At 42.3% G+C, this 26,935-nt stretch overlaps 1 protein-coding gene and 1 long non-coding RNA gene across 2 annotated transcripts; both read right to left on the bottom strand.

Moving 5' to 3' along the window:
• Positions 1–1,601: 1,601 nt before the first annotated feature.
• On the bottom strand, positions 1,602–22,828 carry TRA2B (transformer 2 beta homolog). Its single transcript, XM_056358292.1, has 9 exons — positions 22,672–22,828; positions 15,904–16,037; positions 11,837–11,999; positions 10,818–11,006; positions 9,385–9,500; positions 8,124–8,207; positions 4,322–4,384; positions 2,831–2,904; positions 1,602–2,017 (listed from the first exon to the last, which is right to left on the bottom strand). The coding sequence occupies exons 1-9, from the start codon at positions 22,705–22,707 to the stop codon at positions 2,007–2,009; spliced, it is 870 nt and encodes a 289-aa protein (XP_056214267.1). The 5' UTR covers positions 22,708–22,828; the 3' UTR covers positions 1,602–2,006.
• Positions 16,378–22,665, bottom strand: LOC130158028 (uncharacterized). The gene is made up of 2 exons (XR_008825136.1): positions 22,531–22,665; positions 16,378–16,596 (listed from the first exon to the last, which is right to left on the bottom strand). It is a non-coding gene; the product is annotated as an uncharacterized LOC130158028 (long non-coding RNA).
• Positions 22,829–26,935: the final 4,107 nt, after the last annotated feature.

The following is a 26,935-nucleotide window of genomic DNA, read 5'->3' as shown; positions in this document are numbered from 1 at the left end:
AAAAATTAGATCACAGATTTCCTACATGATATGACAGAGACTACATAGTGTCGGCCCAAGGTATTTTACAACCAATAGAGAACTGCTGAATACCGAAAGGAGCGATTCAGCACCGATTTTAAAGATGAGAAACAGTCTTTAGAAGCATTTAATTAAGAACCTTAAGCACAATGTAGCCTTCACGGGACAGCAAGCCACCTGGTTATTCCTTGAGAAGCGGGCACGCAAGCACTCGCCCTGGGACTACCTCCAGCTTTTTGTGGGGCCGACTGGACTACTGCAGTAGTTCCCACCAAATAAAAAAATAAAAAAAGTGGGGGTGAAACAGGTTTACCACTTAAATCCCAACCTGCACTGGCTTGGGTGGCACTTCTCTTTAGTGCCAAGTGCCATCACAGCAGCTCGTACAGCCACGTCTGCTCTAACGCACAGACGACTGCAGGGGCAGGCCCATCGCTCATTGTCTGCTGCAAGCTCTTGGGAGTCACTGCCCGAAAACCTTCTGCTCAAGAGAACCAAACCGGGACAAGCATGAGATGGTGCTCAGAAAGAAATCGGCACGTTACATCTAAACCCACAGTTCCCATGGAATACCATGGTGCCATCCCGGTCCTTCCTCCGACCCACCTCTGAAAGAACAGAGAAAGTTACTGAAAACTTCTGTACAAAGATCCAACTTGATCTGAAACTACAGTGAGACAAGATGATGGAGACCACCAGTTAGAAATGGCACAGAAATGCACGGAGAGCAGCTGGCTCTTCCATTCCCATACAGGAACGGGGGAAATCATCAAATAAAGGGCAAGAGCTGCAGCTCCCCAGGGTCCTGTAACTGCTTTTAGTCCATGAAAAAAGGGTGGGAATTGCCATACAGGAAAAAAATAGTAGAGTAACTTCAAAAGCTGAGAGCACAGTGGCAGATGCAGCCTAGCACCTCACTGCTCTTATTTCCTAGGTCCTCAAGCACAGTCACCGCTGGAGCTACGGTACGAGGCTGAGGGAAGTGCTTGTCTGACAAAAAAAGGCACTTTCTCATCTCGCACAGAACCTTCCCGGATGCGTATGAAGTTCATGAATCCGAGTAGGCAAAATGGCACCACGCTGGCAAGAATGCAACGTAACTCAAATGATGCTTTTTAGCCACATACGCAGCTAAGGCTGTACTTTTAAAAAGGATGACAACCATCAGTGAAGAAATAAGAAAAATCAAAGTAGTCTCTATGTTATTTCATTGGCACCTCTGAAGCATATGGTTACCCACTTCCACCAAAGCCCTCCGCTTATTTAAAGGTCTACATGTCACAGGTGGCCACCTGCTAACAGCTTACCCCCCTCAAAGCTCAACAGCGTTACCAGGAGTTCAGGACACTGCTTGCTCCACATGCACAGCGCTGCTGCGTGACACCTCTTCCCCCTGCTGCTGTACATTGTGCACACGGACTTCTCCACACACTGGGTTCACACCCCCAGAGGTGCTGCTTTTAGAGAATAACTACCCAGCAACACAGAATTAGGGTGAAGTTTACTTCTGGGCTTTAAACATTATTTCAGAATACACAGGCAAGTGTTGTAGTCTCTTTTCAACCCACAACTTGGCAAAATTAAGTAGGAAAAGAAAAAACAAACTTCTTTTTATTTTTCACTTTTTGAAAGCATTTTACACAGGTTTTGATCTTCAGAATACCTTGGAATCAGTAGAAAAAACTAACTGAACAGTTTGTCTTTACAATAGAAACCTTTCAGGAGTCAAAACTGAGACTAAAAAAAATACATGCAAAACATACCCCTTTTGAAACACAGCTTGAAACAAAGCACCAAACTACACAAATACGCAGAATGAAACAGCATTTAACACCACAGAAGTAGTCTTCATCAAAGGTGTAAAAGTCACCTATTCACTAGGCACTGTTCACTTGTTTAAACAGAAGAGACAATAAAAATATTGTCCACAAAGTTGCAATTTCAACTCAAAGGCTGTAGCTAGAAATTCCTCTATGTGTCATGCTTTAATAGCGACCTGAAAGAAAAAACAAAACATACACACAATTAGGCTTCCAAGGATTGACAGATCAAGATTTCTGTCTGAATTCACCGCCACGCGTCAAATCTGCACCAGACCCGAGCGCCTTATGATTCGTCTGTAACAAAGTGCAGATCTGCCAGCAAGTCCCTTTGTGCAGGAAACCCCCCGATTCCTGTTGTATGCCCAGGGCTGCCGCCTCAGCGCACAACGAGAGCTCCGCCGCGGCAGCCTCCCTACGTACCAGTAAAAGCAGTTACACTTGTTTTCATTTGGACACAAAGGGTAAACATGAGAACACAACCTATTCATTCCCTCTGTCTCCATTACAAAGGAGTATGCTAGGAATGCTATTGTGTTTTATTAAATTTCTGCCATCAAATCGCAGCTTTATCTTCCATGCAAATACGCAATTCAGAAAAAAAAAGAAGGCAGCACTGTTCGGACCTTGGATGAAGTTAACCTCCTCTTTAACAAGTTATGTTGGGAAATTTAGTTTCAGTGTTAAGACTATGTGAGGCTTGGGAATTCGGCCTTGCTGTCCTAGAGTAACCAAACTGTTGACGTACTTTTTCGTAGAAAGAAACAGTACCTCAGACTTTTTAACAAGTGGCATTATCTAGTTTATTTTTCTGCAAACTAAATATTTGCTCTGTCCTCAAGGTTGCCAGTTGCTCAATGACATATTAAAGGGAACTGTGGTTCAAAAATTAGAAGTCAAATAGTCTTTACAGACACAAAAGCTCAAAAGAAGCTGTTCGGGCAAAGCAGAAACTCACTTTTGACATGTGAACTCTTACAACTACTTACGAGGTGAATAGGATCGAGATCTGGATCGAGATCTGTAGCCCCCTCGGCTGTAATACGGGGATGGTGATCTCCTCCTGTGAAAGGGCAACAGAAACAATCCCTTTGTTACAGCCTGCTGAGCGGCAGGCGCTTTATGTGGATACCTCTAACCCCGTCCTGGTAGCTTTCCCAAGCACACTCTTGGTAACGAGCACATGAACAGTTCATCAACATTTCTACTGGATAACAAAGCAAATATTTGACTTTTCTTAATACTCTATTACCGAGTCAGAGTATTATTACTTTGGACTAATAGAAGAAATATAAGCTCTCTTGCATTCACAATTTGACTACATGTGATTTTAGTGTTTCAAGCCAGGAGCATCCTGAACAAGCAGAGTAAGCCAAATCACACCTTAACATTTAATCTAAATGATTTGTTCCAAGATTAAGAGTTTAATTGACTAGCAGCCACCCCTACAACCAACCCCACCCCAAACCCCTCCAATCCCGGCACTCCCAAGTTTTGCATTTTCTTGCCCAGTTCTACCAATCTCCTAATTAAAAAACACATTCCCCAACATGCTGGACATTAACTTCTTGGCATAAATCACAAGTTTTTCCTGCACCTGGGCAGAGAACAGGTTGAGAGCAGCCCTGAGGAGAAGAGCTTGGGGGTCTCAGTGGACGAAAAGCTCAACGTGGCCTGACAATGTGGACTTGCATCCCAGAAAGCCAACCGTATCTTGGGCTGCATCACCAGGCAGCATGGCCAGCAGGTTAAGGGAGGTGATTACCCCTCTACTCTGCTCTCATGAGACCCCACCTGCAGCGCTGCATCCAGCTCTGGGACCCCCAGCACAAGAGCATGGGCCTGCTGGAGCAGGTCCAGAGGAGCCCAGGAAGATGACAGAGGGCTGGAGCCCCTCTCCTATGGAGATGGGCTGAGAGCGCTGGGGGTGTCCAGCCCGGAGAAGAGAAGGCTCCAGGCAGACCTTACAGCAGCCTTCTAGTACCTAAAGCAGGCTTGTAAGAAAGATGGGGGACAGACTTTTTACCAGGGCCTGTAGTGACAGTACAAGGGGGGAATGTTTTGAAACTGAAAGGGGAGATTTAGATTAGATATTAGGAAGAAATTCTTTCCTGTGAGGGTGGTGAGGTGCCGGCACAGGCTGCCTCATCCCTGGCAGTGCCCAGGGCCAGGCTGGAAGCACCCTGGTGTAGTCAAAGGTGACCCTGCCCATGGCAGAGGGGTGGAACTAGGTGATTTTCAGGTACCTTCCAACCCAAACCATTCTATGAATCTCTGCTAACCTCATCCCTTTACATAGCGATGAGGGAACCTTCAAAATGAATTCCACTGCTCACTGGAGAGCTGGAAGTGTTCAGCGTCCACCCAGTTTGTGTTAATGTGTTTGAAGATACCCTAGACGTGACTCAAAGTACTCAAAAAGTATCATGTATAAGAATATTTCTGCTGATGACCAGACACTGAAAGCTTTCCTATCATACCTGTAAAACTGATCCCTATCTTGAACAGCTCTCCATCCTCCTCCTCCGCCACCACCACCTCCTCTGTGAATACAAAAACAGAATGACTTTTGAAAAACTCAAAACCAAACCAAAAGTTCATTGTACAAGCAAAAGTCATCATCAAGCACAAGAAAATGACATCAAGACAAGAGAACATTAGCTCCTACACTGGTTAATGCTGAATTACTTCATTATGTTCATTTTTACATATTCCTGGAATGAGCTGGCTAAACTTGGTTTCAAGGAACAGCTGAAGAAGACTCAGGTTCCAACTGACCAATACTGTATTTTACAATGTCATACTGTCCAACAAGCAGCAGTTTAAGATCGGCACGTAGCCTTCACTTCTAAGACAAATTCTATTCTCAGATGCTTACCCACTTGAGGCAAACTTTTTTTTTTTTTTAAAGCATCAAGATCAATTCACCACCCTAAGGAAACGCTGATTCCAAGGTGGAGGCAGGGAAAAACCCCCACATCCTTACATTTTAACGCTTCACAGCCACGTTTAAACAAGGGCATTTAAGAACTATGATGCAGCTTCCCCTTATATAGAAGCTGCCTAGAACTTAAAAATTTATATATATTTAACAATATCAAGTGGTTGGGCTAGTACCTCCACAGATTTAGATACAGTTAAGCATTACCAGGAAGAGACTAAGTAAAGTTTGGATTATGGAACACTCACTGCCACAGATGTCTCTCAGCAGCTCAAAAAGGCTGTAAATCATATGAAGGATAAGAACCCCCAAACACTACACTTTCAATCAGCAGGTCTCCCTTTTTTTATTATTTTTTCGTCTTCTCCATTTGGTCCATAGTCAGTATGCAAGTTATTTGGTTTTTGTAAGGTTACTCTTTAGCTTACAGATACTTTTCCAGACAAGATTAAGCATTCAATAGCAATGAGGAGAAACTGAAGTTTTAACAGGACAATTCCCATCTGACACTGTACTTTCTTTATGGCTTCACTGCACAGAGGGCAAGGCAGGCAAAGCAGTTTTACAGATTGATTTTCTTGGGTGGAGTACTAGTACGCAATGCTCTACTGCATCTTGAACAATTCTAACTTTCCTCAAGGAAGTACTTGCCACATACACAACGCTATTCTCTCTCCTTCAAATCATCAGTACCTGCAGGATGAGAAAGCAGGTATCTAACCTGGGCAGACCATGATATTTTTAAAGCAGACACAGACAAACCATTTGTGGCTTACTTTCACTCTTTCAGTATCTGCTATGAGAAGATATTAGAAAGGTTCTGCAGTGAGCTTTAGAACATTGGGGTGTCAGTTGTTGTTGTTTTTTTAAAGATAGGAAATGGAAATCACCCTTGCTGGAGCTGTCAATATTCTAAGTATTTCCACCCCAAAGCCCTAGTTCACAACAGACACAGGACAGGAGAGCATGTAGGGTCAGAATGTCGCCTAGCACATGACCACTGCCAACAGCTGGGCTGAAGCATGGCCATGAATTCTGATATGCTACCCTCAGACAAGCGCACTAACTAAAGCAGTCCATCTTCTCACATCACTTCTTAAATAGCCTGCTCTTCCTCATCTAATCATGTACTTTATGTTCTGTCACTACATGATCTGCAACTACTCTCACTAGCATACACCCAGAACCGACACAATTCCAATTTCTAATAGCATTTTACAAACATCTGAGCCACTGTTCGCTATCAGGAGTAAAAGAGGTAACACTTAAGCACTAAAGACTTCGGGTCACGCTACAATCTAAACAAGGAATATATTACACTTTAAGAACACACAAGCAACTAACAACAGATTTCAAGGACAAAAGATACACCCTCACCCTTTATGAAAGGGTAAGGAAGTCTGTACTACGAAGAACCTCCAAAAGATCGACCGATGGTATAAACTCTCACCAAACACCACATAGCCCTACATTCTTTTGCTGGTCCTTTGGTGCCTTTGCCATTTTGATTGGTTTACATCAGAACCCCATACAAAAAAGGCAGAAAGCGAGAGAAGCAAGCTAGAAGCACCACTTTGTATCAGAGTGCTTAGCAGGCTATGCTGCAAGTCTCTTCTGCTCCCCAAGACTCTGACAAGCTGCTTTAGTTAATTAACCCTCTAGATTTCAGTTAATTACTTTTAGTACATTAAATGAGACTAGACTACATTAACTGTCCCAAATAAATTTTTGTACCTTGTGCTCTGAAACAAAGTTTGGTCAAAGAGGCAACTACCACATATGAAAGCCTACAAGTGCTGGCAAAGTAAACCCAACATATCTGCATTCTTGTATAACCAGTATGGACTTCAGATTGTCACTGTATACTTCTCCAAAATGTTCAAACCACTGATGTTTCAACAAGACAGATTGTTAGAGGCAGAGAAGTACCCTAATGACAGCTTCCCAGAAACGTGAGCAGAACACTTGTCTCCCGTGTTCCCTGTGATGATGTAGAGCTCCATGATCCCCTCCCTGTCCCCAGCAGCACTGAAGCACTTTAGAAGCAAGGCAGGGAGGGAACAAACAGACTGGAAGCAGTGCCAACAACATGGGAAAAAGCATCTGAAAGTAGTAGGAGGGGAAGGGGGAGATAGCTGCCCTCAGCCACTGACAACGTCCACACAGCTATCAATCTACATATAAAGATGGTATTTTCTTCTATACCCAAAAAACAACAGAAGACTACTCTTAAAGCTAAGATCACAGAGGTCATTATCTCCTTTGTCTGTGAGTTATAATGTGATAATGCAATTTGAATTCATGTATTTCCATGAATACATCGTTGCCATCAGGGAACAGTCATAAATCCACCCATTGCTGATGCATTTAAGCTTTGTAAACCCCTTAGGAAGTACTACTATAGAATTCTGCAGCTACAGGAATGTTTGGGTAACCGCAGACAAAAAAAAAAAAAAAGAGAAAAAAAAAAGAGGAACTCTTGTTTTGTGTCCAACTTAGTGTGTCCCAGAAACTGAAGATTTCACCAGGGGACAAGCCTTGTTGGCAGTCTTGATGGAAAATGCAGAAAGCAAACTTGCTTTATCACCGAACTCAACCGCATACCAACCGTGTTTTCAACAGATTTTCTATCCACTCTCCTAGCCCTCTGACAATGTATATTGCTGCCTGAATATTCACCTCTTTCAGCTAACTACTACTATGCTACCGAACACAGAAGTTTAGACTGAAGACATACAGAAATAGGTGGTGTGAGTCCTTCAAGTAAAACACACACATCCAACCCAAGAGTAGGTTAAAAAAAGCTGGGTTTATGCTCATGTCCAATGCAGAACAGGTAGTGCTCCAGTCCCCTTATTGCTGGCAACACCTGAGGTGCCGTGATTGTTAGTAGAGGACACTAATGACCACTGACATCTCCCACTTTTTGTCTACTACACCATGCTGAAAATGTAGGTTGGCACTATAATACCATCTCAAGTATTACATTTGCACCTGTATTCCCACCACTTCAATGACAGCAGATGAACTAACAAAAGATTCTTTTAAAATGAAAGTACAGAGAACATACTTTTTCCCCCCAAACTTAATGCAGATTAAAAAAATCATTAGGGACTAACTCATGCCACAGATTAAACATTACGAAGTATTTCTTTGACTGATCTGATTTGTACTGAGCAGTCACTTTGGTAAGTATTTCATAGTAAGATTTTAGAATGACAGTGAACACAAAAATATTTTGGCATATATATGTAGGATTAATTCCTTAACACATATAGGTAGAAATGTAGATGAGAAAGCACAGGTTAAAAAGCAGTCCAGTATTAAAAATACTGCCTCACCTGTATGACCTGCTGTAATAGTCACGATCATCATATCCTCTGTCATACCCTCTGTCATAGTAATCTCGTCGTCGTGAGCTGCCACTACAAGGAGTGAAAGAGAATTACATTTAATAAAACGTAAAACATTAGTATCCTTTGCAGTGCTTTTCAGTAGGCATACAGCCAGTTCAGTATACAGCATTTTAACTGGGTATATTATTACCTCGCATCCTTGCAGCTGAAATGGTTGTGAACACTCCCACTTTCCCATCTGTGCAGATGGGAACAGAACTACTTAAAAGTTCAAGCATTTCATTATTAAAGGCAGCTACTTTCCTCCTTGGTCTGAAAACTCTTAACCTTTTGCTATCACAGGCATATGAGGAATTCCCTTCTATGACAACTCTTCATCCACTTTTAACTTGCAGAAAGCTCTTTATGGAATAACTTTCTGCTTAAAAAATAATCTGCAATCTCAACACAGCTACCTAACCACCAATACCATAAGCTGAAGTCTTTGGGAAAACAATTTACATTCTTGGCAACTTCCAAGTCAGAAGTATACTCTGTGGAGAGAGCAAACTGCGCCACACAGCTGCTCAATTAGTATTTGTTAATCCACTCTTGAAAACTTGAGCTTGCAAAAAGACATTGATATTTGAACATGCACAGGATAACAACTTAAAACAAGTTAGAAATCATAAAAAAAAATATCTTATTGTAGATTTTTAGATAGCTCCTGCCTGGGCTGCATTAACTAATGAATATGGGTTTCTGTTCACTGTAATTCAGCAAACCCTGGATCAGTCACCAACAGGTGCTATATAAATTAATCCCTCCTATCTAAAGAGCTGAAGAGATAGGCATTATTACTGATGGCTGTCCACAGGTAGTTTTGTTGTTTCTTTTTTAAATACTGAAAAGCCTCCTTTATCAGGTTATTGGTTTTTTTTAGTTTTCAGAAGCTTTGCCAGATAATCGCATCAGTGTTAGCACAGCCCTTGTTAAGGAGACTTTTTTTTTTAAAAAAAAGTATTAGGCATCAACAGTGATTTTTGTGTTTTAGTTTCCTAGTACTGAAACAGCTACATAATGTACAGCACACAAGCCATAAGCAAGGAAACAGCTTTCAGAACAGCGCATTAATGCAAAAGCCTGATTAACTAGGAAAAACACATAGAATCAGGTCTCCTAGAGGGGATACAGAACAGTTTTTAACAGAACACAAGACAATCCTATCACAAACTGGTTTGGAAAAAAGCCCACACAGATCACTTACTAAGTGGGTCTTCCCATATAGATTCCAGGGGTAGGTGTGTGAGGTCTTTTTGTTATGGAGAAGTCTACCCGGATCCTTCTTCCATCCAGCTCCATTCCATTGGCACGTTCCTTTGCCTAAACAGAGTGATAAAATACAATTGGTATGAACATTACTACCAACACAAGTTTCTAAACACTGCTTCGAATATGAAGAGAAGTCCTAAAATGGCTCAGTCAGGATGCACATCTAAGTTTCACTTATGCCTTATGTGTAACACTGAACATAAACTGTAGACATTCTAGGCCAGCTGGATATAAGCTTCAGTAACCACTTAAAATGTGACTTAAACTGCATAAAAGGCCTGGAAGGAACGTAATTTAACAATTCTTTCAGTGCCTCTGTTTCTAACATGATTAAGGGAAACCTCTGAATATGCTTACATAGGGAGTTGTAACTACTCCAACACACAACATGAAGCAAAATATTTAGAAGTTAAAAGAACGCTTATGTTGACTGGAGTTTTTTGTTCCCCTCCCATACATCCTCAAAAGCTACCATGATCTTGAATACAGTAATATCCGAGTCACAAGTAAATATGAAAGAAAAAAAAACCACCAAAAAACCAAAAACCCCTGACCCAAAACCAATGGGTTTTTTTCTGTCAAGTAGCAGGACCTTTGTCCAAAGCTCCAACCTAACATGGAAGCCTTCCTGCCAAATTTGGAAAAGATGACACTATAGACTTTGAAGTAGTGGAATTTATGCAGAATATAAGCCTAGTTAGAGAGTTATAGTGCTCTCCAAGGGCTCGCCTGAGTGTAGTATTCCATACCTGGAGTACAGAATTCCCTGTTCATTATATAGCACTTCTAAGCACAAATCCCGTAATTTGTTATATGGTATTGACACCGCTTCAGTTTACTGAATCCCTCAGTGTTTCCCAGGAACACTTGCAGGCACCAGGAAGCCACAAACAGCCTGGCCTTTTATTTTCAGAAAAGATTTCCCCCCCCACGCCCCTTTCAGACTGAAGCATTAGTCAGCAGAATGCACATTAGTGCTCCTACAGAGCTCTGAAATGGCTGTCTGGCCCACTCTGAACATGCCTGTACTAAATGTAAGATCACATGTGGACTCAGGAAGGAATTCTCATCTCATATTTAAACAGAGAGGTGGTGCTTTTATCTTCTTGTTGGCATCGCTTGCACTGTGCTAGCCTGAAGTTTGCTTTTGTGAATTATACAACTCAGCCCGCACTGGGACCAGCATTCATGCCTCTCCGCTCTGTGGTACACAGGGGGTATCTTTTGAACTAAGACTAGTATTTATTATGAGGTGCCACGTATTTCTTAGGCTGAGTTTCTGCAGGCTCTATCCTGTTAAAGAACATACATCCCACCAACTGAAACACAGCAAACATGCCATACATACATTGCTGAACCCCAACCTACTTCCTTAGCATCCTCAACGTTTTCGAAGTACACGAATGCAAATCCTCTCGAACGCCGAGACTGTTGATCATACACAATGGAAACATCAGCAATTGGACCATACTTGGAAAAAACTTCTCTCAGATCTCTTTCTGTGGTGTACAGACTCAATCCAAACACACCAAGACAACAATTTGGGTCAGGATTTGCCTAAAGGAAGGGACAAACAGACACCAGAATAAAATTGCTTGTATTTGCAGTGCAAAGTATTTCACAAGTTGTGACTGTCAGATCTTCACAACAAAAGCAAGATACAACTGAGATTCAGGCTGGGTTAACTTGGTAATAGACACTATTACAATCAAACCTACAGATAGAGAAGCCTCCTTCCACAAGAATACTTTGCATTCCTCAGGGTACTCAGTGCACATAATAGGTACTGAGTATTTTAAGTTTCCCCTCCAAAGGCTCACTGATGACTGTTGAATGTGGAGGGATACATACATACAGAGACCTGGATCATATCCTCCTCTGTGTTAGTTACCACTGTTTCCCCACTTCAGCACAAACCACACCATGCTTAGCCACCTGAGCCTGTAAAGCAGCTAAAAGCACACAGGTTTGCATGCTCCCTTAATAAGGGCACCATCAAAACAGCTTTTAGCTAAACATTTTAGCTTCCCAGGCTTTCTAATCAAGAAAAGCACAAATGTTTTTCCCTCCTAATTCTACCCCCATCCTTTGCTGCATACATTCAACCATTTGTTACAGCAGGTGTAGTGACAACAGCTTACACTGGTAGCACTTCTAAAAGAGTCTGTTAAAGACAGATGAACAAGACACCCCCACTCCACAATCCTAAGCAAACTTGAGAGATCCATGGTTTACCAAAAGTCAAATGACAACTGACCTCAACAATATCTTTTAAACAAACTTGAGCAGGAAGCAGAATGTGTTTCTGGAAACCCCCAACTAATGGAGTGATTTCAGGATGTATTCAGGACTATGTACAAGCCATCTAGTTCTGTAACAAGACATACCCTGTTTCCAATATGACGTCTGCGAGTAGACATGGGTGAATGGCTGTGACTGTGTCGTCGCCGATAATCCCGACTGTAAGACCTACTTCTGGATCTCCTATGAGAGCGGGAACGAGAGCGTGATCTTGTGTAGTGTCTACGGGAACTCCTCCTTGATCTAGATCTGAGGAAAAAAAGAAAAAAGAAAAAGGTACAGTGTTGGGTTTGTTTGGGCTTTTTAACCCTTCAACAATATCTCAAGATATTCCTAAACAAAAAGCCCAAGTAACTGTTTTCCAAAAACCTGCAGTATCACATGATTCAGTTATTTATCACTACTCAAGGACTGTGTACTTAAGATTACTGCAGATGCTTTCAGAGCATTTCTACTGCAGAACAGGAACTCAACTTCCATTTTAGTCAGCTTATAATTCCTCAATAGCTTGTAACTTTCTATAACAAGGCTATTCTGTCTTGACACAGCATTTACTTAGATTATTCACAATATTTACAGTATCATTTAAGTAAAAATAGCTGGGGTGGCTTTCTTTTAAGGACATAAGTCATATTTACTCCTGTTAACATAAAGCATGCATGACTGCACAGATGCACACTTCTGCTTATTCTATCACCGCTTTCAGCAACACTAAAAAGCAAATACACCTTTTATACAGTGCTTAATTACAAACACAGAAACCTGGCAAATGCCCTTGAAATAAAGCTTAACAAAACTGAAGAAATTAAGCTCTAGTAGGCTTTATGTAACTTTTGGTATTTCAACAGTTATTTACCATTAGCTGTTCATGAATGTTCACGTGTTCATACTTCAAATTTATTTAGGCAAAGATGCAACTGCTCGCTATTCGGCCCAGGCCTCATAACAGTTCCAGAAATGTTTTCTGACAGCACTAGGTCTGTGGACATGATGTTCTGAAACACTCCAATTCCTTCTAGTAAACCCTCAGCCCTCCAAACACAGACAATCTTAGCTGAAAAGCTGGGCAGCCACTTAAACTGGAATATTACGCCTGCGCTTGGCCTGCTGATTGCAGTCACTGAATAATCTACACACTACTCAAAAACAATCACTGCAAGGCTAAGAAATTCAATACACTGTTCAATATTCAAAGGCTCTTAAGTCATAAATTGTTAATCTTTGGGCTCCTGTTTGTGTTTAAAGTGTCCCTCCTCTAGTTTGTGGAAGCCAAGGCAGATAAGCACTGACCAAGACCACAAGCTAGCATCATTGCACAGCCATGTTTCACAGTACCGCCACCACCACTACGCTGGCATGAATGAAGCTCTTAACCTGAACCCGTTTTTCACTCCTGAGCATTTAACAGCTTCTTCTACAGTCAGGATTTCTCACTAGGTGTGTCACCAGACGGTCAAACTGCACCAGTATATACTCCGCACATTACAGGCCTCCTTAAAAAAATGCCTTCAGCATCCTAAGAAGTGAGCCAACTAAGTTCTGTCTTCCTCACCTTGAAACATGTATATATGTCCAGGAGAAATTACTTCAGCATGTCCCATTACAACACTTCTAACTACATATTTAGAAAGAATAAATTATTTTTGGCAACAGAAAGTAAAAAAAGTGAGAAGTTCCCTGAGGCAGGGAAGACAGTAAAGAAAGAAAAATAATAATAATACTACTACTAATAAAGAAGTTCATCACATGCATACAGCTACATTTCAACTGCTGACATAGGGAAAAAATTAAAAGCAAACACAGGACTGATGTTCCAGGTGAAAGAATGCACCCATTACACTGAAGAAGAGCTGGACACTTCTACAATAGGCAATCCATTATGCAGGAGAATGAGGCTTACTTTAAATAGGCACTGTTGATATGCTGCCTTAAACATCATACTACCATTATTCTCCTTTGCTGCAAAGCCACCACACCTGAAAATCCTATTTGTTCATTAAGAATTCTTTAGACTTCACAGAGTCAGCCAAAGATAACAAGCTTGCTACGCTGCTGCTGAGAACTTCAATAAAAGCATATTATTAAACCACATGTATCCACACCCCAACTGATAAAATACGCAGGACACAGATTTGTTCCCAAATCAAAGTTTAATTTATAAAGCTGGTAACTCAAAAATACATTTGCAACAGAAACTACTAAGAGTTATGAAAGTTCTCACAAGGTTATTTCTCTGTTGAGAGCCAGAGTTAGATGATCTGCTCGTGATCACATTCAAATGTGTGACAGCACTGAAAAGAGATACAAGTATGTTGGTTCTAAATACGTGCCTTGACACAATTCTGCCCAAATCTGCTAACACACACACTTTTATTCTGCAATATACTTCCAGTATTTCCAGCCATAGGCATTTTCAAGACAGCTGTTAAATGCTCAGGAAGACGTGGTAGTCTTAGGCTTGTATTTTTGTTCATCAAAAACTCAGTGGCCAGTTTATCATTTAAATTGATTTCTTGTAATGATTTAATTGAATAAGATTTCTTGTAAATGATTTGCCAGGTCTCCTGTAAATTCTAGATCCTGTATTTGCTTCTTCCAGCATTTTATATCATTTGCAGTCGCATTCTTACACAGTATTATAGTTATTCCACAAGTGAGAAAAACATGGTGCTTTAAAGAAGTGTGAAATCCCTAGCAGTTGTGGATTAAAGTGCAGAAGGATATGCGGGGCTCGGTCCTGACTTGCTTGGTCGGGGTTTTTTTGGTCTGGACACTTCCTGAGCCGTGCTATGAATTCCTCACTAACGCAATTCCATACTTTATACAGCAGTCTTACTCTACCAAGTATTTATTCATTTAATTTGACATATTTATTCTTACACTACAGGGACTACAAGTGCATGATTTGACACTTGTGACACTGTCTGAAGTACACAAAAGAAAACCAAACCATTCCTCTGCTGTCAAAGTTTCCCAAGTATCTTCCTTCTCACAAAAGCCTTCCAAAACTGATCACTTTGACCTTGCAAGGAGATCTAAACAGCACTGATAGAGGGAAAACACTATCTTCCAGTCTTGACAGCCTTCCTCCAGCCTGACTCCCAGGCTTTGTCAAGTCTAATTCATTGCTTATACACATAAAGTATATTCTGAACAGCTCAACTAGAAATCCCATGCTAAGCCCTACATTTTTTAACCGGAATGCTTATGAATGAGTAAAGAAACTACAACCACATTAATTTCTGTAGTCAGCACTCAATTATCTGGACTCTTTAGAAAATAACATAATTTACCCATTTACAGGTTTTGTTGCCTCTATTCATTCTTCATTAAAATGCACCTCTTACACGACACAGCTGGTAAAGCCAATGTAAAGTGGCTAGCAGTGACATTTACAGTCTGATTTCTAGACTATCAGCATATTTTTATGTCTGTTTTTATAACAGTTTTAAGAGGAATTCCGTCACTGCATACAGCTTTTTTATCAAGAGTATAAGGGTAGGTAATAGTGTGCAAAAGGCATTTTCATAGCATACATTTGCCTTGACATGTAACAAATACAATAAACAAGCTACTTTCTCCACAACTTTTGAGAGCTTGGAAAGCGATCTAATCTTTGAAGCTTCCCAGACTGTTATGTATCCATTCGACTTGAAAGTTATTTAAAAGGTCAGACAGATGTCTGTTGAAATTCACATTTACCTCTACTGCTTCTTTTTCAGGGAATACACCATTAACTACTCCAGAAACATCACTGCTTCCAGTGAGAAAGTGTAATACATTAATAAGACCTAAAACTGAAAATCTGCTGATGCACCCATTTCTTTTAATGCACAGACAAACAAACCCTAACACTTCAAACTCAGGAACTAGCCATTATTCTAAGACTTAAAAGGCTGGCCACCTGTGAACTCAAGAGATCAGCAGAGATACAAGTCTACACAGCTGACTACCTCTTAGAAAAAGCTGCAAAAAGATCTAAATTGATAGTTTAGCTTTTCCAATTCTGAAACCACACATGCCCCTTTGTATTCAATGCCCACAGATCACCAATTATCTCTGGAAACAGAAATGGGCTAAACTGGACTTCAGTTCACCTCCAACATAACCATCCAACTTGAAGAGGAGGAAGAGGTAAAAGAAGTAAACTCACCTGGATTCAGACCTGGATCTAGATTTTGACCTGGAACGCCTGGAATCCTCCTTAGATCGAGATCTTGCAGGGGTGTGCCTCCCCGACTTGCCAGACCCATGAGCACTTCCGCTTCTGGAAGCAGAACGGGATTCCTGCACGCAGATATTGAAAGCCTAATTTGTACACAATTTCTCGTTTACCTAAGGTCTGTAAACAAGCTCCAGTGAAATAAATGGTAAAAATTCATATCTATGTGTCCGGGCAGTTGGCATTAGAACTGCCTAGATTTTTAAGAAGTTGTGGTTTGTTTTTTTTTTTTTTTTTTTTTCCCTGGTAGACACTTCTTTACCCTGCATATACTTTTGCTATTAAACAGATAATGCATGCATGTTTAGCAAAATATACAGGGACACATAAACAGACTAGTAATTACTTAGCGTAGTGCTTTCAGATTCCAGATTACTTCTTATCTTAACTTCATTTTTATTCCTTTTCTTCATTCTTCCGTTTCAAATTCTGACTTCTTTCATCTTCCCCACTTCACACAAATTGCTCAATATTCTACAAGTGGGACTTCTGGTCTGATAAATAGCATGCATTCACTTTCTTTTTTTTCAAATTTCAGCTTCACTTATTCCTGAGCTTCAAATAATTCTCATTTATAAAACTTGTCAAATGGCGACTTCCGCATTTTCCTTCTTCAACATTAACCTTAATAGAAAAAGAACAGGATGAAGAATATTTAAAAACTCCAGGATAAAATCTAGTGCCAAAACTGAAACTAGAAAAAAAATGTTTTGTGGACTTTTAATATATATGCAGTTCAAGAACTGAATCTACCAAATGCCCTACTATTTTATAAACAGTTTCCGTTAATTCAGTTTAACTTATTACTAAGTAACTGAATTCACTATTTATGCCTTTATTTAATAGCAAATGCACAGTGGATCAACTGAGTATCTACTAATGAATTCTAGCATTAGAAAACTCAAAATACTTTGCACGGTCTACCACGTACTCAAGACAAAAATCAACAAGTAACTTAAGTAAGGTCCCTACTGCAGCTAGAGCAACTCACTGATGTGCTTTCTGAATGCAGTTGTTTCTTCAATGACTTACAATTATGTTACTTTTTGGGACATTCTGGCAGTTTTGAAGGCTTAATCCAAAGGTTTATGAGCACACACACCCCTACTCTGCCTGCACAAGTGTGATTACATATGCAGGCTTCATGCTTCCAAGTAAATCATAATTGTCCACCAACTGAAAATGCAATTCTGTGCAATGAACTCTAACACTGTTCTGGGATAATATCCCAGCTATTCTGTTCTTTACTTGTAATCTTCTCTGGTAATGACACAACCTAATTAGCACTTACTTTTTTTAAACCAGTATAACGCTTAACTTCATTCATACAGCTTAAACACTTCAAACACACTAGAATATATTCTTTATTTCAAGATACTAGAGAAAATTTAAAATTCAGAATTCTATTTTTTCTAAAAACAATTCTAATTTTACATCAATTCTGATCAAGAACACTCACTAACACCACCAGAGCACCAGATTTTTCTCAAAAAATAATTATCTTTGTAACATCTCTTAACCTGAACACTCAACTTAATGGGCATTCCATACTAAGCATTCAGAAATGCATTTGCTAATCCAAAATTTAATTGTACTTAAACTGCATCCATAGACCTTAAAGTTTAGCTATCTACAGTTGCCTCCCATACAGTACTGGGGAAGGGTGGGGGGTTGCACAGGCAGGGGGAAACCCAACTTGCAGGATAAAGCACATTTTCAATTAATACCAAAAACAACAGAAACAATGCGAAGTTGGTCATATTCTCTTCTGTCAAAATGTTTAAGCAGGTATTTTAAATTGTAGCCACCTCATATACTAACCCTGCAAAGGGCCGTGCAAATGTTGAGAACTAATTTAAATTGCAAATAATGAATTCAACCCCAACCTATTGCTACCTTCAAAAGCAAATGATCCATGAACATGAGTTCTGAGTTAATGTATTAATCTAGTTGTAAGAAGTCTTCAGCTCTTTTAAAAACACAAGTGTTGGACAAAGCAAGATTGAAGGGCTAAAACTCAGAACTAAGACTGTACTTCATTTGAGGAAGCATACTTCTGATCACAAAACATAAATCTCTTGACAGATTCATGCTTGACAGAAGGAGCCATGTTCAAACACAGGTGGTGTAGTATTGAAAAGGACACAAACACAGGATGGGAGGGAAGCATTAGGGAGGATCTTGCCCATAAACATAGCCCATACCCCCTTTGTAGAGTTTGTAGAACTCAATGAGCTTTGAAGAAACTGGTGGAGAAATGGTATTAGCATACATAAAGAAATGACTGAAGTCTTAATCAGATACATTTTTTTGGACAATCTTTGCTAAAGATTTGCTTTAAGATTGATGTCGAAACTGGACACAAGATCTGAAACTTGGGAAAAAAACACCCTAAGACAACTGTATATGTAAATCAGAAAATTAAAACAGCTGGTTTATTTTCATCCAGCTCCTTTGGACTTTACAACATTTTCTAGTTTTTAAACATCCACATTTTGTTTCCAGATCATCCTTCTTCAAAACCTTTATCTTCAATCTACCCCATTGTATAGGATTATACCACTTCTTTATTACTTACAGCCTGAAAGGAATTAATTGCATATTACGGATATTTACTAAGACTAGTAATAACCCCTAAAATTTCAAAGTTGTTACCCTCCCCACCCCATCCCCCAGGAAATCCTCCCTACCCAGTTTCAAGCACTAGCAGTCTGCAGAACTCCAAACTTAGTTTACAACCAGTTACACTGACGCTCATTGGGGGTTCACACAAGCCACTCCCACAGCTCACTTAAATGGGAGTTTCCAATATCTGCCTCTGTTCTTAATACATTTTCTTTTTCTACTTTTTGCTCTTTCACTTTGTGACTTGTAAGTTTATTTAAAAAAATGCCAAAGTGGGCTCCTGTCATGACAGGTAGACAAAGACAAGAAGAAACAACCTTCTATATCCTACTTGTATTCAAACACTGCTGGTAAGCAGATAAAGACTGGTGTTCCCTATGAAATAACCATGTTTTCCCCCTAACCTTGACTCTGTGAAGCGTGGATTTAAGAACTGCCAGATCCCTTGATCTTCACCAACAACCCTTCCCCTTCATCAGGCATTACTGGAATTCAAGTGGAATCCCCGAAGCCCATGCCTGTGGTTTCCAAGTTACTTTTTCCATACTTTAAGCATCTTAAAAACAATGTGTAATACTGTAGGGCCGGTTTTCTTAACACCTCTGAGCACATTTCTGAAGATGCGTAACGGTCATCTACTCTATAAACAGGGAAAGTCACAACAGCAGGATTATTTTGGGGGCAGTAGATAGAACAGGTTTCCATGGACAGAAGCAGCTGTAGCGTATTTAAGTGCGGACTGCATGTTCTTTGCACTTCTGAGATCTGTTCTTCCTCACAAGAATACAAGTTACAGATTTCAGTTGCTTCATAATGTAAGACACAGCCAAATAAAATTATTAGTACTTTAAAATCCTAAACAGAATTATGTGTTTCTCCACCAAAAAACCCGTGTGTTTTGAAAAAAAAAATCAAGCTGACAGATCATGAGCATGGAAGCCCAGCTTCCTCCCACCACCTCTGCCACTTGCGCTGACCCTGTGGGCTCATTCATTGCACCAAGCTGGCAAGAAACCAACCCATCAGCAAAAAGCAACTATTTTCTAACAGCTTAGGACACTGAATCAGCCCACCAAGTTGTTAGATCAAGTGCCATCTGAAGGAAGAACACAGAGAATGACCTATCATTTTCATGGCATCAAGCTCCCAGATTGCTTTTAACCTTCTCAAACGGCTTCCTTAGTCTTCCACAAGTTATTAATAAAATCAGCATTGAAAAAAAGAATGTGTGTTAAGTACCTTGTAAGTAGACCTATAAATTGAGCATTTATACCATTCAAGTTGCTCTGATAAAAAAAAAAACAAAAACCACAAACAAGCCTGACTACCATGTTAAACAATTTCTGATCAGAGACACATACCAAGTAATCATTATCAGCACTAATTCACAGGATGAGACTCACTATTTCTTCCTTTCACTAGTCTTCTTTCCAACCCTTCCATGCCTCAATCACAGGCACTTCAGTGAGCACAATTTCAATGAAAGAAAAGAAAACAAAAGTGACTTGAAAAAATGTGGCAATTACAACATACTGACAGTATTGGAAATATATTCCGGTATCTGAAGTATTGGTTGCATATAGACTCTTCAGTTAAAAAAAAATATTTCAGAGTTTAATCCCACAATGGAGTATAAACTGTAAAAGAGAATATGACTGGGGATTTTTTTTCTTCTTAAACTGTGACATTAGCCAGTTTAAGTTTGTGTTGCTGATGAAATAGCAAGTCCCATTACTTGCAAAAAGCACTTGGTACTTCTTCATCCCCAAGGCTGACATTAGGACTCGTGGCTACACTATCGAGTCAAGCCTGCAAACCAATGCAGCTGGAAGCTGAATCAGAAATAAAAAAAAAAATAAATCTGATTTAATTCCCAGATCTGACTATACAAACACTAGTACAAAGCAGAAAACAGGAACACATTTTCAGGAGCAAAATTCTTGTTGGCAGCACAGACCTGGAACAGCTTAACAGACAGTTGTAAATTCATATCCTACATTATTTATCCAAACACTGTTTCTGCTCTGCAGAGACCTTAGCACTTCCAGCTTGAAAGAGTAGAAAGCCACTGACTCAGTAAAATATAAGCCTTAAGTAAGCAAAAAATATCATAAATAACACTAGCAATAGCATTAGAAAAGGCACTCCCTGATCTAGTCTGAGATAGCAGGCTCGCAGCTCTATCGTTTTTATCTTTTAATTTTACAAACAAGTAAACTGCAAACAACTTACAAACAACTCACAACAAAAGTTGTGAAGACTGCCTGCACATAATTTATATTATTTTTAAGTATAGAAGAGACAGAATGGAAAAGCAGGTGGGACAGCAATCGCTGTCCTATCATACCCTGAATTATGTTTCAAAGACTTGGCTACAAAGGTTTTAACATTTCCACTCATTTTGATTGAGAATACAATGCAGGTTATCCCCTGGCAAACTTTACTCTAGTCAGGCTACCATCTTTAACTGGTTTTTCAGTCTGATAGGCACAACAGCAATTAAATCAACTTTTTAAAGACTAACACACATAAACCCACCTTAGGCAAGTCAGAAGTAATACTCCCTCACTAAAATTATACCAGTTTTAAGAGTGACATGAAGACACCAATGAAGAGATAACACTGGGGGTGGTACAAGTCTATTCTTTAATCCCTATCTTTCAGCATTCATTTCCATCTAGTATTTTTAGCTTCCTGGAGACCAATTTTTTCTAATCTACCTTAATGTAGAAACACTCATACTATTAAAGCCTATTATAGTGCATCTGAGTAAGAAAGGACCATATTCAAAGAAAGACACTGCAACACACTGCAATTTTGTGCTCAGAATCATTACATATTTTTTTTTTTGCCACTTCCAATAAAGGTTTAAAGTTTAAACTACTGATCACCTCCACAACTCCCTTTGATGCCACAGTAAGTTAAAAAGTTACGAACTAATGCTGGAAAAAAACCCCCAAAACACAGTATTGACCCCTGCACTGCACTTTGTTGCAGTAGAAATTAAAGACCACAAAGGAAAACAAGACTGATTCACTAAAGAAAAAACAACTATGTAAGTAATCTGTATTGCAGATGTACACCAAAAAAGAAAAGTGTAGCAAGTCATCTACTGCGGTATTGGTAAAATTCCATCCAGACAGTAACATCTCGAAGTTGCTATGCAGCTTAAAAGAACAGTCTACTGCAGGTTTCACAAAACTGCCCTAGCACTAAGCCCGTTCAGGCTGAGATTTAACCCTTCGACTACTGCAATCATATTTACATTAAACGAGAGACCAAGCCACCTGGATGCAAGACTGCAACTACAGCAAGAGGCAGAGTTAGTATTTTAAAAGCGAGTGAGAGGAGCAGGAAATCAGAGCTCAATTTATGAAGTAATTCACCGAAAGTGAACTGCAATGCAGCTTTGGTGGAGTATAAGAAAGGCTCACACACTACTATCAGCTCGGGATTTTCCTTCCCTACCCAAACGTTACCTAACGGGGCTGGGGGATGGAGGACGAGGCACCACGGCACCAGGCGAGACCGCCGCAGCCCAGCTGCGAGCTCGGAGGGGCCTGAAGGGCCGCGCACCCCCAGCACTGCCGCGGGAGGCCCGGGGGAGACCCCGCCACAGCCCGTGCCCCACCACGCTCGGGGCAAGGACACGGCAGCCCCGCCGGGTCGAGTCGCGCCGGCGGGGGCGCAGCGGCAGGGCCCGGGACACGCCGCCCCGCCGCCCTCGGCCATTTTGTCCCTCTCCGGCGCGCCCGGTCACCAGCCCAAGATGGCGCCGGGCAGACTCACCATGGAGCGCGCCGGCGGGCGGGCAGCTAGAGCGTCCCCGCCGCGCGCCCCTACCGCCCTCCCGGCCGGGCCGGCCGCCATCTTCCCCCGCTAAGCCCCGGTCCCGTCGGGCCTGCTCACGCGCGTCCGCCGGGGCCTCCTCACCCGCCGCGCCGCAGCGGCCCCTCCCGTGGCGGCTCCGCCACCCGCTCCGCCCGGGCCGCGGCCACGGGGGAGGCCGCGCCGCCCAGAAAGGGGGCGGGGGGGGGGGGCGGCCGGGCAGCGCACTCAGGCTCCGTGTATTACCCGCTCGCCGTAGTTCTGCTCCCCGCTGTCGCTCATCGTCCCGTCGCACCGCTCCCCGCCACCGCCGCGCCGACCCGACCCGACCGTCCCCGGCGCCAGCGCTCTCCGCAGAGGAAGTGACGAGCCCGCGCGCGCGTGCCAGGCCCCGCCTACACCCCCCGCGCAACAGGCCCTGAGGCGAGACCCCGCCCACTGCCCTGAGATGAGGCCCCGCCCACCGCCGCCCGCCCTGAGGCGAGGCCCCGCCCACCCCCACCGCCGCTGAGGGGAGGTCTTGGCTTTTGGCCGCGGCCTGCGGTGGTCGCCCCGCCGGGCTCGGGAGCTAGTCCGTCCCGAGAGGGTCACAGCCTGACGAGCCTTCAGAGGAGCCAGCGCCGGTGCCGCGTGGAGATGGTGCTGCCCGCCCGGCTGGCGGAGGCTGCGGCCGAGGCCGGGACCTCCTCTTGCCCCCCCGGCCTCACAGGCTGCCCAGGCCGTGAAAATGATTTAAAAAAATCACTGTGATTGCAAGGGGCTTTCTTGGAGGAGATACCCGAGTGTTTTAAAACATTAGTTTAGTGCAGGTCGGGATTAAAGAGTGGGCTATTTCTGAAATACCCACGTGAGGGCAGCATAGCATCACTGAACAGGCATTTTTGCTCAGTCCTTGAATTGTTTCTTCCTAAAACACGTAGTACTGCGTCTGCGAGGAGTGGCACAGGCACCTTGTTCTCATCACGGGCACTCCAGCTGTCACTGACTGCTGTCACGTTTGGTTTATTTCACCCTGGCAATACAAGCAGCAGGGCTAAAGCACCCCCATCCCCAATGGGTCAACGCAGCTCTGACTTGTGCAGGTATTAAACAAGGACACCCAAATGGAGCGGACTGCCATGTCTTAACAATACAGTCCTTCAGTTTAAGCAAAAACCTGACTTACTCTGTGCTCTTGAAATCACGGCATTGTGGGAGGGTTGAAGTCTGGAGACAGGAGTCATCACACCGGCTGGCACATCCCAGCGCACCAGTCACCCCGCACGCTGCTGCTGGAGGGTGCGCTCCCAGTCCACAGCTGCTCCCACAACCATCTGACCTGCCAACAGCAATTATTTTTCTTCACCTAAATGCATTTTCTGTATAGTGAGAGTTGGGGTAACGCTCTGCACCCACCTGTATTTGTGCTGCTAAATGTGCGGCAAGGCAGAGGGCTGTTCAGTACCTCTTTTAACGGCATTTTTTGCTGCTGAGGTTATTGCCAGCGCCATTTGCCACACAGATTTAAGAGGTGGCAGCAACGTGCCGGAGCAGTAAAATTGAACATGCCAGACAGCAGGCTGGCGGCAAACTGCAAAGTGGAGACAGCAATGTGACTGACAGCCTTAAACGCTGGTGAGCCCTGCTGTGCGGCAGCAGCTCCAGCGCTGCAGATTTCCAGATGATGACTACTGAAACGCCCAGGGGGAACTCCAGCTCTGTTTCTATTAGCTTTGACACTTATGAGAAGAGACATGCTAGAGGCAGCTTGGCTGCCTTTCTTTTCCCTGCCAGCCCTAGAACACAAAGATAAATCAACGAAAGAGGAAAGTGAACAGTATTTTCACGGCTTTTGCTGATTTTAAGATAACCACAACTTTTTCAAGGCCACTTTTCAATGGTTTCATCTCAGTGCTTTGCTGGCCTTATAGGACAATTAGTGATACAGTGCACTGTACAAACTCAGAAGCAAGGGTGGAAGGATGTAGTCACGGAAAACACCACCATGTTTATTGAATCACTGAGAACTCAAGCTCAGAAAAATCAGTTTTCCCTATATGCTGCTTGTAACAGATGGGGATGAAGGAATATCCTGTACTAAAGGGGCAGGGAGAGACATCTGACACAACCTGTCAAAGCTGCCTAATATTCAGGAACCTGAGATCAAAGTTCTGGGTTGTCTTTAGAAACCATAACGCTCACCCAAAATGTGCAGTAGAGAGTTTAGACTGAAAGCACCTGAACTCTACAGGGAATCTCTTTGGTTCACTTTTGTTGCTGAAAGTTTAATGGCCATTTGTTTTCAAGCCCTTGGTCTATACTTACAAAGCTAGGCAGTCCTCAACCCTCAAAGAGGGTCTTGTGACTGTAAAAGCCAAATCTTTGCCCAGAACACTTGCTGCAGAACCAAGCATTGATCTGCGGGGTCTGCCCACCCCTCCTTGAGCTCTTGCTCTTCGCCAGCAGAACCAAGGAGATGCCACCGGCGATAAATCAGCTGGAGTTCCTCGGAGCGAGGGCCTCTTGCAGCTCCCCTGTACTGGTGGTGGCAGACACCCCAACGCTCCTGAGAACAGGGCACAAAGGAAAAAGGGCAGACAATCAGAGACTGCTCTGATCCTTTCTATTCACATTTAAACTTGGTAAACCTAAAGCTACCGAAGCAAACCTACCTTTCAGCAAACGTCTGAGCCCACTGTTCTCGGCCTCTGCAACAGTGACGCAGATGTGTGAAATGATCCCAAGGGGATTATCTCCCTGCTCCCAGAGGCACCCACAGACATAGCCCTTCCTTTCCCTTTGCACAGCGAGTGCGATTTGGTTTAAGAGATGTTTTGTGAGATGTTTTCTTATCTGTTTGGGCCATTTCCAGATTGCATTTCTACAACGTGAATATGCATTTGTGGGACCCCGACCATGTTCTCCACAACCATATTCCTGTCAGATTTTATAAAAACCACTTGTGAAGTTAAAATAGCAGCCTCACACATGCTACATAATTTTCAGGTGCAACTCATTCCCAAGAAAAGATGTCTCAAAATCTACGAATAGCTGAGGTCATGCACTCTAGTTTCAGAACATGCTTAGATATGACTTCGGTTCAAGCAGTGACTGTCCTCTCTGTGCTCACTTCCATCTGCTCTTTCAGTGGCAAGGTGAGCCGGCGCTCAGGGAAAAAGGTCATTCTTAGCAGGATTGGTTCTCTGATCCCCTTCCAGCAAAAAGCTGCACAAGTGCTTGGTGCGGCACAGCTCTGGGTGGAGCACAGCCAGGGAGAAGGGGTGCAGCAAGATGGTGGTGGGAGCTCACGCCCATGCTGCCACTGAAAAGCTGTCTGAGAAACTGGACTGTCACCCTTGGCAGCAGAACTGTCTAATGCTAGTTCAGTAATTATTTTCGAGCTGGCTTGCTTGCAAATGTTTCTGTGTGCTCTAGTAAACATGTTGGCATGCTCTCCAGGGTGGCGCAGCGGCAAGAAGGGGTGGAGGGAGAGCAAGGAGCTGTCAGGTTGGCTCTGCAGCTGCGGGCATGTTGGAATCAGAATGCACCACCAAACACCACCCCCCACCCCCCCATCTTTTCATAACTTCTAGAAGTGCAGGTTATTTCATAGTCTGCAATTCATTAAGCAAATGCCAAAGAATTAGCATGAGTGAGCATCACAGTCTGCCTTTTGCATCATAAAGACCTGTTTGTCAAAATAATAATTTTTCCTCATCTTGCATTACTCATAGGAGTGGATTTTTCCTTTCCTTTACTCAAATTACATATGGTATCTGTTAGTCATTTGAAGCTGATCAGGGGTGGTTCATCGTTCTTGCTCAGCAGCCTTAAACAGCACAGGATAAAAAACTTCCCTTTTTGACACACTTTACAGAAGCCATTGCATTTGTACTGTGCCCAGCATGTAAAAATTCCATTAGCACATAATTCATTAATTTGATACAACGGCTGATCAGGAACAGAAAAATATTTTTAAAAACCTATCAAATGTATCAGGTGACTTTCATTCCATCAATCCTGAAAAGAAATCATGCTGGTGGATTTATTAAAAAATATTCAAATGCATGTGAAATCAGGAATTTAAGGAACTCCCACCTTTGTTTTTTCAGTTATTTCCTTCCATGTATTATCTGTTGGAAAAAAGCCCTGAAAATTAACACCAAGTCAATCTCAGCTAGCACAGATGTGGCAAATGCGAAGAGCAGCAGTCCAAACACCACCAAGTCCACCTTACTGCAGCAGCAGCAGGACCTATGGATGGACTTTAGTACTTTGCACAGCTCCAGAATAGCCTAAAGGTTACTACCAAGAGACAATTTTGAAGCAGTAAAAGCAACCCAGTCTGCTCCAGAGACCTGAGCAGTGTAGACACAAGCCACTCTGCTTCTCTTGGGATCAGGTTTGGGGATTATACGTAACTCCTGGTACCGGACAGAGCGAAAGTGCTGTTTGAGAAGCTGTTACAGCAGCGCCTTGCCACAAACAGGTGTTTCTTACTCAGGACTTTTCACTTACTCTTTGTTCTTAA

Source organism: Falco biarmicus, chromosome 13, assembly GCF_023638135.1.
Source record: "Falco biarmicus isolate bFalBia1 chromosome 13, bFalBia1.pri, whole genome shotgun sequence".
NCBI lineage: Eukaryota > Metazoa > Chordata > Aves > Falconiformes > Falconidae > Falco > Falco biarmicus.
The sequence above is the reverse complement of the archived record's forward strand: the minus strand, read 5'-3'. Positions and strand labels throughout refer to the sequence as shown.

Bases quoted from the DNA above. Each gene is read 5' to 3' on its own strand.
- TRA2B (XM_056358292.1), bottom strand. From the start codon at position 22,707: ATGAGCGACAGCGGGGAGCAGAACTACGGCGAGCGG. The intron at 12,000-15,903 runs GTGAGTTTACTT...TTTTTTCCTCAG, and splicing joins AGATCCAGGTCTGAATCCAG to ATCTAGATCAAGGAGGAGTT. The intron at 8,208-9,384 runs GTAAGTGATCTG...CACTCCTTGTAG, and splicing joins TATATGGGAAGACCCACTTA to TGGCAGCTCACGACGACGAG.